Source organism: Rhododendron vialii, chromosome 13a, assembly GCF_030253575.1.
Source record: "Rhododendron vialii isolate Sample 1 chromosome 13a, ASM3025357v1".
NCBI lineage: Eukaryota > Viridiplantae > Streptophyta > Magnoliopsida > Ericales > Ericaceae > Rhododendron > Rhododendron vialii.
In genome coordinates this window covers 18684156-18699835 of record NC_080569.1, presented here as the reverse complement: position 1 = coordinate 18699835, position 15680 = coordinate 18684156, and the positions used below count along the sequence as shown (strand labels likewise).

At 35.5% G+C, this 15680-nt stretch overlaps 1 protein-coding gene across 1 annotated transcript; it reads left to right on the top strand.

Annotated features, from left to right (window-relative positions):
* The first annotated feature begins 6209 nt into the window (after nt 1-6209).
* On the top strand, nt 6210-14494 carry LOC131314664 (polygalacturonase QRT3-like). The gene is made up of 4 exons (XM_058343468.1): nt 6210-6628; nt 9259-9501; nt 11295-11634; nt 13538-14494. The coding sequence occupies exons 1-4, from the start codon at nt 6383-6385 to the stop codon at nt 14197-14199; spliced, it is 1491 nt and encodes a 496-aa protein (XP_058199451.1). The 5' UTR covers nt 6210-6382; the 3' UTR covers nt 14200-14494.
* Nucleotides 14495-15680: the final 1186 nt, after the last annotated feature.

Sequence of the window (15680 nt, the reverse complement as noted above, 5' to 3'; positions counted from 1 at the left end):
AAAGTTTTAAAATAAAAAACATTGTTTAAACAAAATAATAGATTTCTAGAAAAGAAGATGTTATGGAGAATTTTTTTTTTGAAACAACACAATTTATGAAAAAAATCAGTTTAAGAAAAAACAAATTTTGAAATAAAAACAGTTTCTTCAAAATAAAGTTTTTGAAAAAACAATTAAAAAATAGTTTTGATAAGAAAAACAATTTTTGTGTAAATAAAAAAATTTCTTTTGAAACTGTAATTTTTTTCAAAATCATTTTTTAAAATGCTTTTTTGGAAACATTGTTAAGAGAGAGAGAACGTGAAGGTTTTTGTGTAATGATGAGTGCACTTGAGTGTGAATGTATGAGGTATACTAAATTTGATTATTAATAAGAGATTGCTAGTTTTGGTTGTATATACAATGGCCAAAATTGGGTTAATGCATTAAATGTTGCTAAGTTTGGTTCTTCTCATGGAAACACTTTTTGGATAAATATTGCTAACTTTGCCAATATTTTAGTTTTGGTTAAGTTATTAAATAGAAAATTCTAAAATCAGCCTATTGGGCTGACAATAATAAGTGTGTGAATGTGTATTAAAGGGCGTAAAAGATACATAGAAATACTTATTTTTTTTGTCTTTTAGTGTACTTATCGTCAGTTTACTGGGCTGACAATAGTAAGACCGTTAACTTATTATGGATGCTCTAATGGAACTTTTTAGGCTTAATTGCAAAAATACCCCATAAACTATCACTTTTTGGCAACTTCACCCCCTTAAGTTTGAATTCGAGCAACTTCACCCCCCTAACTACCAAGTTCGAGCAACTTCATCCCCTCCCCTATTTTCCGTCTAATTCTGTTATGAATTTGGATGAAAATTTTCAAAATTGGATGGAAAAGTAAAAACTTTATCTCCATCTCAAAACAAATTGGTAATAAGTGGAGAGGTCTCAAATGTTATTAAGTGATCACCCATTCCACTCCCAAGCAATGTGGGATTCATTTCCTTAACATCTCCCCTCACGTGCAGCGGCGTTTGAGATCTGTCATGTGTGACCACTTTTGGGTTCTATCATCGTGCAGCCATTTTTGGCTGGTCTGTCATCCTAAGGTGTGGATTGTGAATTTTTAAAATGTGGGATGGAATGAGTCCCGCTTTGATACTATGTAGAAACTTTATACCTATCTCAAAATCAATTGGTAATGAGTGGAGAAGTCTCAAATGTTATTAAGTGATCACACATTCCACTCCCAAGCAATGTGAGATTTTATTTTCTTAACATCCCTCCTTACGTGCAGCCGTATTTGAGGTCTATCACATGTGGTCACTTTTGGGTCCTATCATCGTGCAGCCTTTTTGCTGGTCTGTCATCGTGGGGTATGGATTGTGAATTTTTAAAATGTGGGGTGGAATGCGCCCTGCTCTGAGACCATGTAGAAATTTTATATCCATCTCAAAACTAATTGGCAATGAGTGGAGAGGTCCCCAAATGTTATTAAGTGATCACCCATTCCACTCCTAAGCAATGTGAGATTCTATTTCCTTAACATCATTCCTCACGTGCAACCGCATTTATGGTCTGTCTTGTGTGGCCACTTTTGATTCCTATCATCGCAGCCTTTTTTTTTGGGGTCTGTCATCATGAATCGATGTAAAAAAATGTCCTTACACCCTTTTTAAAATGCTCACCTCTACACCAGATACACTATCCCTAGTAACCCATTAAAACAACTAACGACAAAGCTTGGTTTCACTGATCTGCAAATCAACAGAGAATTTGTGCTATCGGAAGTCTGGCCAGTCAATTGGCCTCTCAGCCGGTCTTGTCCGGTTGTCATGCCCTTTTGTCCTGCCTGCCAACGTATTTTTAAAAAGAAAAAGGGTATGTACATAATTTTGTTGCCCTCCGTCCATTTTTTTAACGGAGAATGGGGGAGGGGGTGTAGTTGCTCGATTTTGGTAGTTAAAGGGGTGAAGTTGGGGAGTTTTAAATTTAAGAGGATGAAGTTGCCAAAAAGTGATAGTTTAGGGGGTGTAATTAAGCCAACTTTTTATGAAGAAGATCTATGATGTGAACTTAATTATAGTACAAAATTACAGTGAAAGTTTTGGGGCTTTAAAAATGGACCTGGCTCGTCAGCAGTTTGCCAATAAACTGCATGACGCGGTGTAGTTCCGCTTCCGGACGCTTGCTGGATTCAATTAAAAAATGGGTTCCAATTCAAAGATGTTGTGAGTGGTTTTTTTTTTTTCCCCCAAAAATGGTATGAGTTGTTTTATACTCATATCATAAAACAACCGAATACATCGAAATTGAATATCGCCTCAAGGGGAGTAAATAACCAAATAAGAGGCCTAGCTACCTAAGATCACCTACTAGAGCCTCGCAATCGGGTTTTGACAGTTAATCGGCTATGACTGACTTCTAAATAGAGAGAGCAATACAAATCATCAAATGCGGTAAAAACAATCAAAACAACCCCAGAAACCCCACACCAGGGAGAGAAAACTTCCATTAAAGGGAGAGAATCAAACCAACAAAATTCAAAACAAATAAAACCAAAAAGAGACAAGAAAATTAAAAATGAAAAAAAAAACCGGCCGAGGACGTTGTCCCTAGAAGCTGCCGCACCGGATCCGTCGGCTTATTCGCCAGACGAGCAAAGCCAAGCCATCCCATCTTCAAATCATCACCAGATCGGCCCCAGCAAAGCTGGATAAATGGACGAAAGAAGGAGGTGGAGGGGGGAAGATGGAGGGGGAGGGGAGACGTAGGTGGAGCACGACAAGATTAGGAGGTGAAAAAGAGGGAGGCCAGAGGAAACAGGGAGGCAGAGGTGAGGAGTGACGGCCACCCACCCCGTAGAAAACCCCAGAAGGACAAAAACGTTGTGAGTGGTTAGGTTACCAATTCAGTACAACTCCTAGTCTGAAGTCTCCTATGTAATCGGCATACAAAAATACATCAAAATGAGTTTTTTTGCACACGCTGGATCTGAACTCTGTAAAATATAGTTCTGAGTTAATATTTTTTATTTATCTTGATTACATATTAATTGGTATCCGAATAATATGATTTTAAACCACAATTAAGTGTGTCGACGGGATCCACAACATGAACGAAACCTAAATTTGAATTGGATCCAACAAGTGGCCGGAAAAAGGAAACTCCACATGGCTTTTGTTTCCGGCGTCTTTTAGTTGTTAATTACCTGTTTTCAGTATTAATAAGCAGAATTTACTTCAAAGATTATCTCAAGAGAATATATCAGAAAAAGAAAAATATAGAGAATTAAAAAGGAAATTTTGAAAAGTTATTTTTCTTACCAGTTTTAAACTTTAGTAATTTTCAAAAATTTGCTCCCTCAATATTTTCATTTTCAAATTTCTTTTGCGAGAATAAAATAAAATTTTGTTCACCCCATATGTAAATATTTTCCGAAAAGAGAAGCATAAACCTATTTCGCACTACACATAAAACTCAGCCTAACTCTTTGTGGGATTATTAGGCTGGGTTGCCATATAATTTATCTACGGTAAATATTTTTGTTGGACATGAATTATATGGTCTGTTATACTTTATTCATCTCTATTTACTAGTCTTTTTAAGAGTTCGTGCATCTTTTCAATAGCTTATATCTCTCAATATATAATATTTTATGTGATTTTGAAAATATTGTCTAATACAACCAATTGAGCTCTATCAATTCATATTTCTTATAAAATTTTTAACCGATTTAGAAATATATCTCATTTTTTATCCAGTTAGAATAGAATGAGAGACCATTAAATGGGGAAGGAGAGAGTATGTGACAACGGTGTACTCTTTGGCCCATAAGCTTTTGTTAAATTCACATAACAAGAGAACAAAATGGAGAGTGTAGTTATAAAAAAGATTAGGGTGAAAATCAATTATCAAAAAAAGGGTACAATAAAACATTGAAAATAATGCGGTTATATTATTCATTGGATTTTGATTGGTTTGATTTTTTTTACAGAAATATGTATTCACATCAAGCAATTATAACAATTTTTCATTACCAAAAAGTAAAAAAATTACTAGAATTTTTGAATTAATCTTGTACAGTATTTCGTATTAACCGATCTACCCATCGGCCATCAAGTCCTGGATGCGGAGTCCCTGCAGTGAGGCTAACTCACTGCACCTAGCAGCCCCACCAAAACACCACCGTTTTGGGCAATTTAAGTAAAACACACATGGACCCCCTTCTCTCCCTCTTTGCCTGTGTTCTCTCTCTCTCTCTCTCTCTCCGACCCATCTTCCCACTTGGTTTGCTTTCTTCTCCAAAAAATAAATACAGTGAAGGAGTACTCAGTCCAGACTCGAAATTTTTCCCCCTAATCCTAATCAATTTTGGTCATCAAGTTAAAAATTTTACATTGAAGACTTCAATTTCTGAATTGGGTTGATATTGAAAAAAATAAGAGAAAGTTTTATTTTGAAGAGTTTAATTTCGAAATCAGATCTTACATATGGAAAATGCTCCTAACTAAGAACTTTAATAGAGAAGGAAACAAATTCATAATCTAGAAATTCTGGAATAAGAGAGAGAACCAAGTAACCAATCCTATTTCCATGGAGCTTTGTACTGTCCACTTGATTTAAAGGTTAAAAAGGTCAGGATCCTTGATGTCCAAATCAATAGGTTCTTCTTTGGTATATTTAATTGGATCCAGAATTGTTCTAGTCCCCATTTGTTCTTCTCGTGGAGGAAGGAAAGTTGCAGCAGAAAAAAAGAGAGGAGGATGGATCTTGAGAGAGAGAAAGGGAAAAAGTTGCATTATTAATTCCCGAGAACAAAACGGTGGCGTTTTGGTGGGGCTGCAAGGTGTAGTGAGTTAGCCTCACTGCAGGGACTCCGCATCCTTCGAAACGAACATAAATTAAATCGTCGAAATAGTACCTGCCCCAAGAGGCTACAGTAATGGGTTGCTCGGGAGGGTTAGTTAGGTTGGTCAGTGGGTTTGCCCAACAAACAATTAATTTGGGTTCGATTCTTAGGGTCAGGCTGCGAAAAAATAATTTATTGTGCATTCCCTAGTCCCGACATCGAGGATCTATCTTTGACTGGACCAAAAAGAGAATTAGTTGATATGCGCGTAAACTGGTTCCGACACCTCAAATGTCAGAAATGAAAAAAAGAGTTGCTTTTCTAGGCCCCCACACTAGCATTTGTATTCTTCTAGTGCAACATTTACTTGTAATAAATTTAGATTCTATATAAACAGATAGTAATATTTGCTCAAGGTAGTAACTTGACGTTAAGAGTTGCTCACTTTTACACATTAAGTTGGGATCCTTAAAGTAAGAAGTTGGTCACAGCCTACTTTTCCGTCAAACAAGAAAAATTAAGAAAAAGCTAGCTCCACACACACACGTATACAAATTGCAAAATGCTATTAACACAAACGTTGGTGCACATATTCGAACACATTCATTTGATTTGCGTTCTTTTCATATTTGCCTTGTGGAATCCATGTGTACAAGGACGGAACCAGGATTTTATCCCAGCAGTGGCGAAATATATACTAAAAAAATCTAGTGATAGCGAGAATATATAAGTTGGGCATAATTTTTTTTTTACATATAATAATTATATTTTCTAAAATTCTTGTCATGGCGGTCGCCGCTACTAGACCCCTCTGGTTCCATCATTGCATGTGTATTAGGCAATTTCAAATTAATTATTGTTCGATTTTTTACACATCTGTCTGGGTCCATCGCATTGATCTTCAAATTAAGGAAAAGACTGCAATACACACAGATCATTTGGATGTGTATCATATGCACCCCCCAAAATGTTATGAATTATAGAGAAAATGTTACGAATCGTATTGTTACAAAGTTACGAATCATATAAAGGCTACGAGATACACCAAAATGTTATGAATTATAGAGAAAATGTTACGAATCGTATTGTTACAAAGTTACGAATCATATAAAGGCTACGAGATACACCAAAATGTTATGAATCAGAAAATGTTACGAATCGTACTGCTGAAAAGTTATGAATTCTAGAACAAAAGTTACGAAACACGCTAAAATATTATGAATGAACCATAAAATATGTGAATATGATACACCATTTTAAGAGATGTATATTGTAGACTTTCCCTCAAATTAATACATATAAAAATAAACCATATTTATAAACCAAACATCAAGAAAGTTGGAAGCCATTCTAGGTGCTATATGTATGACCCATTTTCTTTACGAAATCTCGGTTAGCCCCTCTCTTGCCAAGTCCTAGTCTCTCTCTCTCTCTCTCTCTCTCTCTCTCTCTCTCTCTCTCTCTCTCTCATAAGATTTAAGGTTAGGTGGGTGATCAAGAAGTCATATTAGGCCAGGCACGGTAGAGACAGAGAGGGCCGGAGAAATGGAAATAACAATGGCAAGAAGAGCTCTGATGCTATCAATTGTGATACTAGTAGGTTTGGTGAGTCTCATCGTCGGAAATATCTCCGGCCGGAATTTGTCGCCGGTGGGTCAGTTTCCCAGCGGTTTCTACCGTGACCACGTGCGAAAAATGCAATCACTTGTTCGGCATGACTCTGTTTCTCTGCCACCGACCTCTGTCTCTCCCTCTCCTAGCTTAGCTACATCTGCGTCTCCGTCTCCGTCGGTGAGCATTCAAAATCTTGATTCTTGTTTTTATTTTATGGGTTAGTTAAAATCTTTTTCTTTCTATCATTCTTTGTGAATCTAGAGAGAAGAAATTTATTTATTTTGTTATAGCTAATTCCATCAAAATGATGGCATATTTACTTTTTACGAGATTAAATTCTATACAACTCTAGAGAGGAAGAAGAACAAACTGTAATCGATGGGATTACAGGAAAAGTCACATCTTCAAGGAAAACAACAACAACAAAGGCTCTGGTTTTTAATTCCAAAACTCACTCAAAACTTAGCTTAATCCACTCGAGATCAAAATAAAAAATTCCACGAACTGGAAGTGATTTTGGTAGTTCAGATGCTCTTTTACTAGGAGACGTGATTTTTTTATTCCTTTTCGGATGCTCTGTTTTTGTTTCCATGAAGAATGGCTTTTTCTTCATGTTCAAAGGCTCTGTTCTTTTTCTTCTCATGAAGATGAAGATGAGATTTTTCCGGTCATCCGATCAATTGGCGTTTGCTCTTCTTCCTCTGTGAAGCTCTTTGAATTTCCGTTCTTGCTCGAATTCTTGTTTTCCTTTTTTTCCCAATCGATCCTACTAGGTATCAAACAACTTCTAATTATTATTTAACCATAATTAGAGTGGGGTCGATTTGTTTGTAACCCAGGTTGTATAAATGGTATCCATAACCGATTTTTTTTTTCTCTCCTGTTAATTAAGGACGTGTCAATTCTTGATTGGATGTGCGTAAAGTTTAGGTTGCACGCATATTGAATTTAATCTCAGTTTTTATATATTAGATTCGAAGTCCCAGGAAATTATCTCCTTATAAAAAAAAGTTACTGTAATACGTTTCAATAAGTTAAGTTTAGTTTTTCAAGTTAAAAGGAGAAAAAAGTGCCACCTTATTTATTTTTTTTGTCAAAGTAAGAAGATTGTATTGACAAACGCCCAACGATACTTATAAAACGGAGATTATTACAAAGAACTTGGACAAATCCAAACTAATCATCTAACAGATACAAAACGAGTAAATCACTAGACAATTGATGTCTTTCATCCTAACCCTGGCATGACCTGACGCAACAACGACACTTTTAAACTGTCTAACATTTAATTAGGAGTTTCAAACGAGAAAAGGTGCAAAATTAAGGACAAAAGACACAAAATACGCAAAGAACTACTGATCTGCCAAGTCGTCACGAATTGCTCCGCCAAAGACATCGTATAGGGATAGAACACTGAAGCACAAATATCGTTGTGAAGCAACCTCGATTGAGAGAACCCGATTTGTAGACAAAATTCGTCCAAAGACGAAACTAACAACTCTCGTAAAATGAAAGACAAAACTCTCATAAATCAGACGACAAGTCGTTGATCTGGAAAGACGGAAGAAAAAAAAAGAAAACACAAAGAAATGGAGTCGAAATAGTACCATGGCCTTCCCCTCCCGCTGCAGCACACGGGTATGGAATCCACATGGAGGAGGAAAAAGAAGAAGAGGAGTTGTGGTGGCTAGGGTTGAGAGAGGGGGAGAAAGAGACAGGGTCAGCTAGGTGTGTGCAACCTTATTTACTACTCCCTCCGTCCCTTTTTAAATGTCCTGCTTCGTAACTCCAACTTATTAAAAAGACATCATCATTACACTTTTCACATCAACTTTTTCCTCCACTTTTCCTACTTACCCATCATCATTACACTTTTACTCACTAACTTTTCAAAATAAAATCTACTTTTAGGGACAAAATAGACAATACACCAACTTTTACTTTCCTAACTTTACAAAATGGACACTTATTAAGGGACAACCTAAAATGAAATACTGGACACAAAAAAAGGGACGGAGGGAGTACGTTAAATCATGCATAAAACTTATTGTGTACTTTTTATTTTAAGGATCTAACCCAAAACTTAAATAAGAGGTACTCACTGACATTCTGAAGTCTTTAGTATGGGAATGATTAGTATCTCATTCACGATCTATTAATTCTTGTATTGGTGCAGTGCGTACGAGTTTAACTATCCTCGCGTGACTATTGGGATTGATCTTTGAGATTAGTTGGTCAACACGGTCAAACACCGAGTCATAAAAGAATTGTATTAAGGACCTATTAAATTTGATCTAGCGATGAATTATTATGAAGATTTTGTGGGACTTTATTTAATTTTGACTTTTGAATGACATAAGTTGTAATCAACTGGAGTTAGCTCAGTTGGTCATGACTCTCTCATTTCACTAGATTGAAAGTCAAGAATTCGAGTCTCTCCACTTGCGTTTGGGTGTTCTTTCTGTTGGTCATCCCGAGTTTGTACTCTGTACTTTGTATCTGATGTAAAAATGATCTATTCTATCAACAAAAAAGAGAGAGAAAAGAATGACATAAGTTGTGGAATATATAAATATATATATAAAATGATTGTGGAGTAACAAAATTTTAAGAAGCATGACATGATACACACCCTCCCCCAACTGTTAGGTCATTTTTGAAAGCTGGAGTATACTGGAGTAGTATAATTCTCTCACAGTTTTGATGATATTGTTATACACATCCATTATTATATTCAACCAATGAAACGGGCCTTGTTCCTTGTACTAATAATTAGGGTTATTGGTGCTGATATTGTCGACATGCAGGAAAACCCAAGTTCACGTCGTGTGTATCACGTGACCTCGTATGGAGCAGACCCAACGGGCAAAACAGACAGCATAGATGCACTAATTGGAGCATTATCGGATGCATTTAATCAAGATTTAAGTGATGGGTTCTTGATGAACGGAATTGTTAATCTCGGTGGCGCAGAGATTGATTTGGAAGGAGGAACTTACTCCATCAGCCGTCCCCTCCGCCTTCCCATCACCGGTCGAGGTAACTTCAAGGTACGTATGCTTTCAAAATTTGATGGTTATTCCATGAAACAATTGAGATGCGTGACTCAATTAAATATGCGCCCGGAAAAAAATTATGCAGTTGTATTAATAGTGTTGGAAAATTAGGGTGCAAATTCAGATTGAGTTTGGACTTTGTTGTTAGTAGAGTTAACCCTGTTCCACTAAGGGTTCTCAAAATATAAATACTTATTTGTAATTTTTAAACTTAAAAATATTGTATTTACGAAAATAGTTTTCGTATTTTTTTTGGCACTGTTCAAAAGATCTCATCCATATTGCACAAAAATTATTTCATTAAGTCCATTCTTTTTAAGCTTGAAAATTGCAAATAAGTATTTATTTTTTAAGAATCCTCAGCGGAAATAGAAGTGGCATAGATTTTCTTATGTATTCACGTTTGCTTTCCAGAAATCCAATGTTGTAAAAGCTTTATTTACTTAGTAAGTTTTATAATGTCATGTGGAGATTAGTTTTGATTTTGGAAAATGAATTTCATATTTTGGGCTTCTAATGGGACGTCTTTATGAAGAAGATCTTTCATGTGAACTTATATAAAATTTAAAGTTTTGGGCCTTTATGGCCTATGGCAAAGGCTCCACGTGGCTTTATCCCAACGTCTTTTTGTAATTAGGCTCTGTTTCCACTAAAATTTTTGCACTACAATTTATTGTATTTCGTGAAGTTGTTCATACTCGATCAAGTATTAAAGCTTTTTGTCAAAAGTTAAGTTGTTTCTACTAAACTAAAATCACTAATACTTTGGTGATCTTGTCTGAGTACCATATTTTTGGTACTATATGATCTGTCATCATTGTATTGGTAGAATGTGTCACATTTGTCATGTAATAGAACACATTCTACCAATATAGTGGTGACACCTCATATGGTATCCAAAATAGGATACTCAGACATGATCACTATATATAGTATTGCTCAAAACATACAACACATTTTCTACAACTTCTAGCTTATTGGAAACGTTAGTTCTACATGTTTTTGGATATTGATGAGAAAAAATTTACTTTAAATATTATCTCAATGAAATAAATCAGAAAAAGATACTAAAATTAATTTAAAGAAAAGTATAGAATTAAAAAAAGGAAATTTTGAAAAACTTATTTTTAGCTTTAGTGATTTTTTAAAATTTTCTGCCATAGTATTTCTTTTGGTAGAAAAAATGAAAAAGCTAAAATTTCGTAGGCCCCATATATTTTCCGAAAAGAAAAGCATACAATATTTCGCACTACACATACCAATCTCAGCCTCACTCTCTGTGGGATTATTAGGCCGGGCTACAACAAAACTTAGCTATGGTAATTGTTTCTATATCGTGGACACGAATTAGATGGTCTATTATTAAACGTGACAATGTCAAAGTATTATTTAGCCCATAAGCTCTTTTGTACATAATTTTGCATATACCGGTGTCTCAGTATTTTTTTGACTTTGGGGATCACTTGAAAAATTCAATGACTGAAAATATATGCCGTTCACCTAAATTACCTGCATAAGTGATGTCAAGACGTTTACAATTTTCAACATTCTTAATTTGACTTTAAACCATTGCCAGTTTTAGGAGGTTTGTTTCAAATTCAAGCCATATAAAACTTTGTTGCATGTCCTAGTAAGTACGGAGTATCATCATTTAGGAAACGAAGACACATTGACCATCTTTTAGTGTGCTCATTTTCTGGTGCAGCATATTCAGTCGGTAGATCGTGTGTGAATGTCTTAACTCATTCATCTCGATATATAATTCATAATAATGTTATATGAAACAGATACAAGGAGGGACACTGAAAGCCTCAGATAATTTTCCGACAGATGGCTATCTGATCGATATCTCCTCGGCTCCTGCCCACGACAAGGAATACGACTTCGAGTACATAACGCTGAGGGACCTCATGTTGGACTCCAATTTCACGGGTGGTGGAATTCAAGTCATCAATTCACTTAGGACCACCATTGATAACTGTTACATTGCCCATTTCAACACAAACGGGATTTTAGTCCAAGGCGGCCATGAGACCTATATACGGAACTCATTTTTAGGGCAACACATTACCGCCGGAAGTGATCCCGGAGAGAGAAACTTCTCAGGCACCGGCATCAACCTCATGAGTAAGTGATATGATGGAATTCTCTAATAGTTAAGCATTTCCTAATTGAACTGATCTGGAATTCAATCCGAGTGAATTTGATTTAGAAAAAGAAAAAGAGATCTTCTTATTCTAAATAGCCTTGCGAATAATCAAATATCAATACACTCTTGATAAATCTTCTATTATATATGAGAATAAATTCTACACGGAGGGTCCGTGTAGAATGAAGTGAACGGCAATGAAATGAAAACAAGACAACTCATCAATTCACTCCACGTGTAGTTACTTAAAAATGTGAAAAATGATTATTTGGAACCCTATAGAGCATAAACTTGATTATGAGAGCCTTAGAGACAAAATTTAATTATGACCCTTAGAAACTTTTTTTTTCTTCTGGTTCTCCTCTTTGGTGTCCCATGTGTGAAATTTCTCCCCATTTGTGGGGCTTTTATCACCCCTGTATGGGTGTTTTTGGTTGTTTTCTGCATCGCTCTGTCCGTTTGGAGTGGTGGGTTTAATTGGAGTTAGATGTAGTTTTTGGACTGAGTCCCCTCCCCCTGTTTGGTTTCTTGATCCATTGTTTAGAGATTGAGCTTCCTCTTAATGTATTGTTTCTTAGATCTATAATAGAGAAAGTCTACAATACACATCCCTTAAAAAGGTGTATCATATGCACATATTTTATAGTTCATTCATAATATTTTAGTGCGTTTCGTAACTTTTGTTCTAGATTTCATAACCTTTCAGCAGTACAATTCATAATATTTTCATTATGATTCATAACATTTTGGTGTATCTTGTAACCTTTATACAATTCGTAACTTTTTAGTAATACGATTCGTAACATTTTCTCTACAATTCATAATATTTTGGGGGTTGCATATGATATACACCCAAATAAGGGGTGTATATTATAGTCTTTCCCTCTATAATATCACTAGTTATCATTTTGGAAAAAAGAAAAGAAAAAGATCAACGGAGACCACTAACTAGGATTATCAGAGCGGAATTCGTCATTACCTATTTTTTTAGGTATCCCTGGAACAGCCCCATATGTATATACACACACGCGCGCACAGAGAATTATTTTCAAATCCGGAGTTCCTTATTTTAGTTAAAATAAGGACCTCCCCATTTCTCCTATTTCAGTTCGAATTTTGATGATTATGTCCTTTTTTATTTCTCCCATTTTCCGTTTGAATTTCGATAATCTGAGCCGCTCAATGTATTTATAACGTGATTTTAAGGGTACTTGCGAGAAATTGGCAAAAAAAATGACCAGAAAGGGCTTCATCCGAGCAGTTTTTGTTTGACCGTTCGATAAAAAATAAACAAAAACTGCTCGGATGAAGCCCTTCCCGGTCATTTTTTTTACTGATTCCTCGCGGGCACCCTTAAATTCTCATTATGAACATATTGAGCGGCTCGAATCATCGAAATTCTATCAGAAAAGAAAGGTCCGTATTTTATTAAGTTAAGGTGGTCCTTGCGGGAAGTGAACTTATATTATATGACCTTTTGATCTAGCTAGTCTAGCTTAATGTTTTACATCATGTCCAGGAAAAAAATACTCCACATAAAGATAAATTACTCACAAAATGAATTGTGTGGATCATATATACTCGTTTTAGTTGACACACATCGCACCAACATCAAATCTACACTTAAGACAACTTCCTATCTCGCTATTAAATGACATACTCCCTACCTACCCTTCATTCATTTCTTGTTCTTTTACTAGTATTTCACAGTTGTAATAAATTCACCTTAAAAATAAGGATAATAATAATTTTCTCCTCTTTTTTGATCTTTAATTCATGGCAGGTAAAGTTAATTGTTGATTTCCTTATGGTACTTGTGCTGTTTTTTTTACGTTTCATTCTTATTAATTATTTTTGTGTCGGTGTCTAAATTCCAAACAGGTAATGACAATGCTATCACGGATGTGGTCATCTTTTCAGCTGGAATAGGGATAATGGTTTCGGGTCAGGCCAATACCCTTTCCGGTGTCCATTGCTACAACAAGGCTACCGGATTTGGTGGTACCGGGATTTACCTCAAGTTACCGGGCTTGACCCAAACCCGGATTGTCAACTGTTATTTGGACTACACGGGTATTGTCGCCGAAGACCCTGTCCAACTCCACATCTCAAGTAGTTTCTTCCTTGGGGATGCATTCATTCTTCTCAAATCCATTCACGGTGTTGTAAATGGTGTCAGTATCGTCGATAACATGTTCAGTGGATTCGGAAAAGGGATCGAGATCGTTCAGTTGGATCAGAGTAATGGACCTTTTAGAAAAGTTGATCAAGTTGTTGTTGATAGAAACGTCGTGAACGGGATGAACATTAAATCAACGATAGCCAAAGGAACAGTGCAAGGAAACGGGAGCTCGTGGACCGTTGATTTTAATCCGACTTTATTATTTCCTAACCTTATAAAGAACGTACAATACTCGCTAAGCACACCCGGAAGCTCGTTCCCTAACCATGCCTTGCGTAATACGTCTAATAACCGAGTTGTGATTGAAACGGATGTGTCTATTTCAGCAAAGTTGTTAATCATCGTAGATCAAGGGGTTTAGTACTAGACTAGAGATTAACCTACTTTGGGTTTTAATTGATCGTAATTTTGACTAAATGTACATGGTGGAAAATTGTTATCTATGCCATTGTCGGGTATAATTACTATTTTTTTTTTTATTAATGAAATTTCAAATTCAAATCAATGTAACCCAAAGGGGTGCTCAAACAGTCAAACCTTCAAATAGGAAAAGTATCTGAGTTCAGTTTCAAGTTGTATTGTAATTTTCTTGTTGCGCTCATGGAATTTTAGACTCATGTTGAATAAGATTGTACTAATGTTTATAACTTGGTCAGTTTCAAGATGTATTGTAATTTTCTTGTTGCGCTCATGGAATTTTAGACTCATGTTGAATAAGATTGTCGTACTAATGTTTATAACTTGGTCAGGAATCCAGTTGGAAACTTTGACAAATTTCATGTGGGAAAGTTGATTTTCTCTTGCGGAGACCAAATGAATCTGGAAGCTCTCTTAAATTACACTGTAACATTTAAACTTTTTTTTTTTTTTTACAAAAAAGACAATTGCATTGCTCAAATAGAAAAGAAAACTGTCTGGAGGCTACAAAATCCCAACATCCAGAGCCTGTCGTTGGGTATACAGACACTACAACAAAATCGGTCAAAGACGACGAATAAAATTCGTCGCTAAAAATGCAAAATTCGTCGTTGAAGCTTTGGCGACAAAATTTCATCGTCTTATGTTTAACACGGAAGTGGTGCTGTAACAACCCTGATTTTTGATAAATAAAAATTTCGTTAAATATTTGAATTTTATTTTAATTACTTGGATTTCTTTTAAAATTTCTTTTTAATTTCTAATAATCCTTCATAATTAGATTTGAGACTTATAAAATTATATCTTTTCGCATCGGATGATCTAATCCTTTTCTAAAGGCAAGTATGCTTATAGAAGCACATGTATATTTTCCCAGCGAGTTAAATAAAAATTTTAAATTATATTTCTTAACTAGAAATCCTACTTGGCAAGTAGAATTAGTTTCTAACCAATTAGTTGGAGAAACCTAACTACCATTTCACTTAGTTACTTTCCCCTAACCTTAGGTGAACCTTATGAACCTTTTCAACCCTACTTGAACCTTTTAGACCTAGAGTATTAATCATTATACTTCATGATTAGACATATCAAAACCATACCTATCATCATTTCCTTTTATCCATTGGACAATAATTACTAGGAAAATTTTTATCCCTTGGGTAATAGAAGTTAGTCTTGCCAATGAAAGCCTAGATCTGACAAGACAAGTCATATAAGAATCTTTGGACCATAAGAAGCCATTATTTTGCTTCCAAAAGAAGTAAACCTAGTCTTAACCATTTTCTTTTAATTGAGTTGTCACTTGAAAGCCCATAATCCTTACTTTTTTCCTAAACCTAGTAAGCTAGACCTCTTAGTCTTTGGTGTACTTATATAGACTTATATATATATGTATTTAGTATTTGGAGAGAGAGAGAGAGAGAG

Bases quoted from the DNA above. Each gene is read 5' to 3' on its own strand.
- LOC131314664 (XM_058343468.1), top strand. From the start codon at position 6,383: ATGGAAATAACAATGGCAAGAAGAGCTCTGATGCTATCAATTGTGATA. The intron at 6,629-9,258 runs GTGAGCATTCAA...GTCGACATGCAG, and splicing joins CTGCGTCTCCGTCTCCGTCG to GAAAACCCAAGTTCACGTCG. The intron at 11,635-13,537 runs GTAAGTGATATG...AATTCCAAACAG, and splicing joins CACCGGCATCAACCTCATGA to GTAATGACAATGCTATCACG.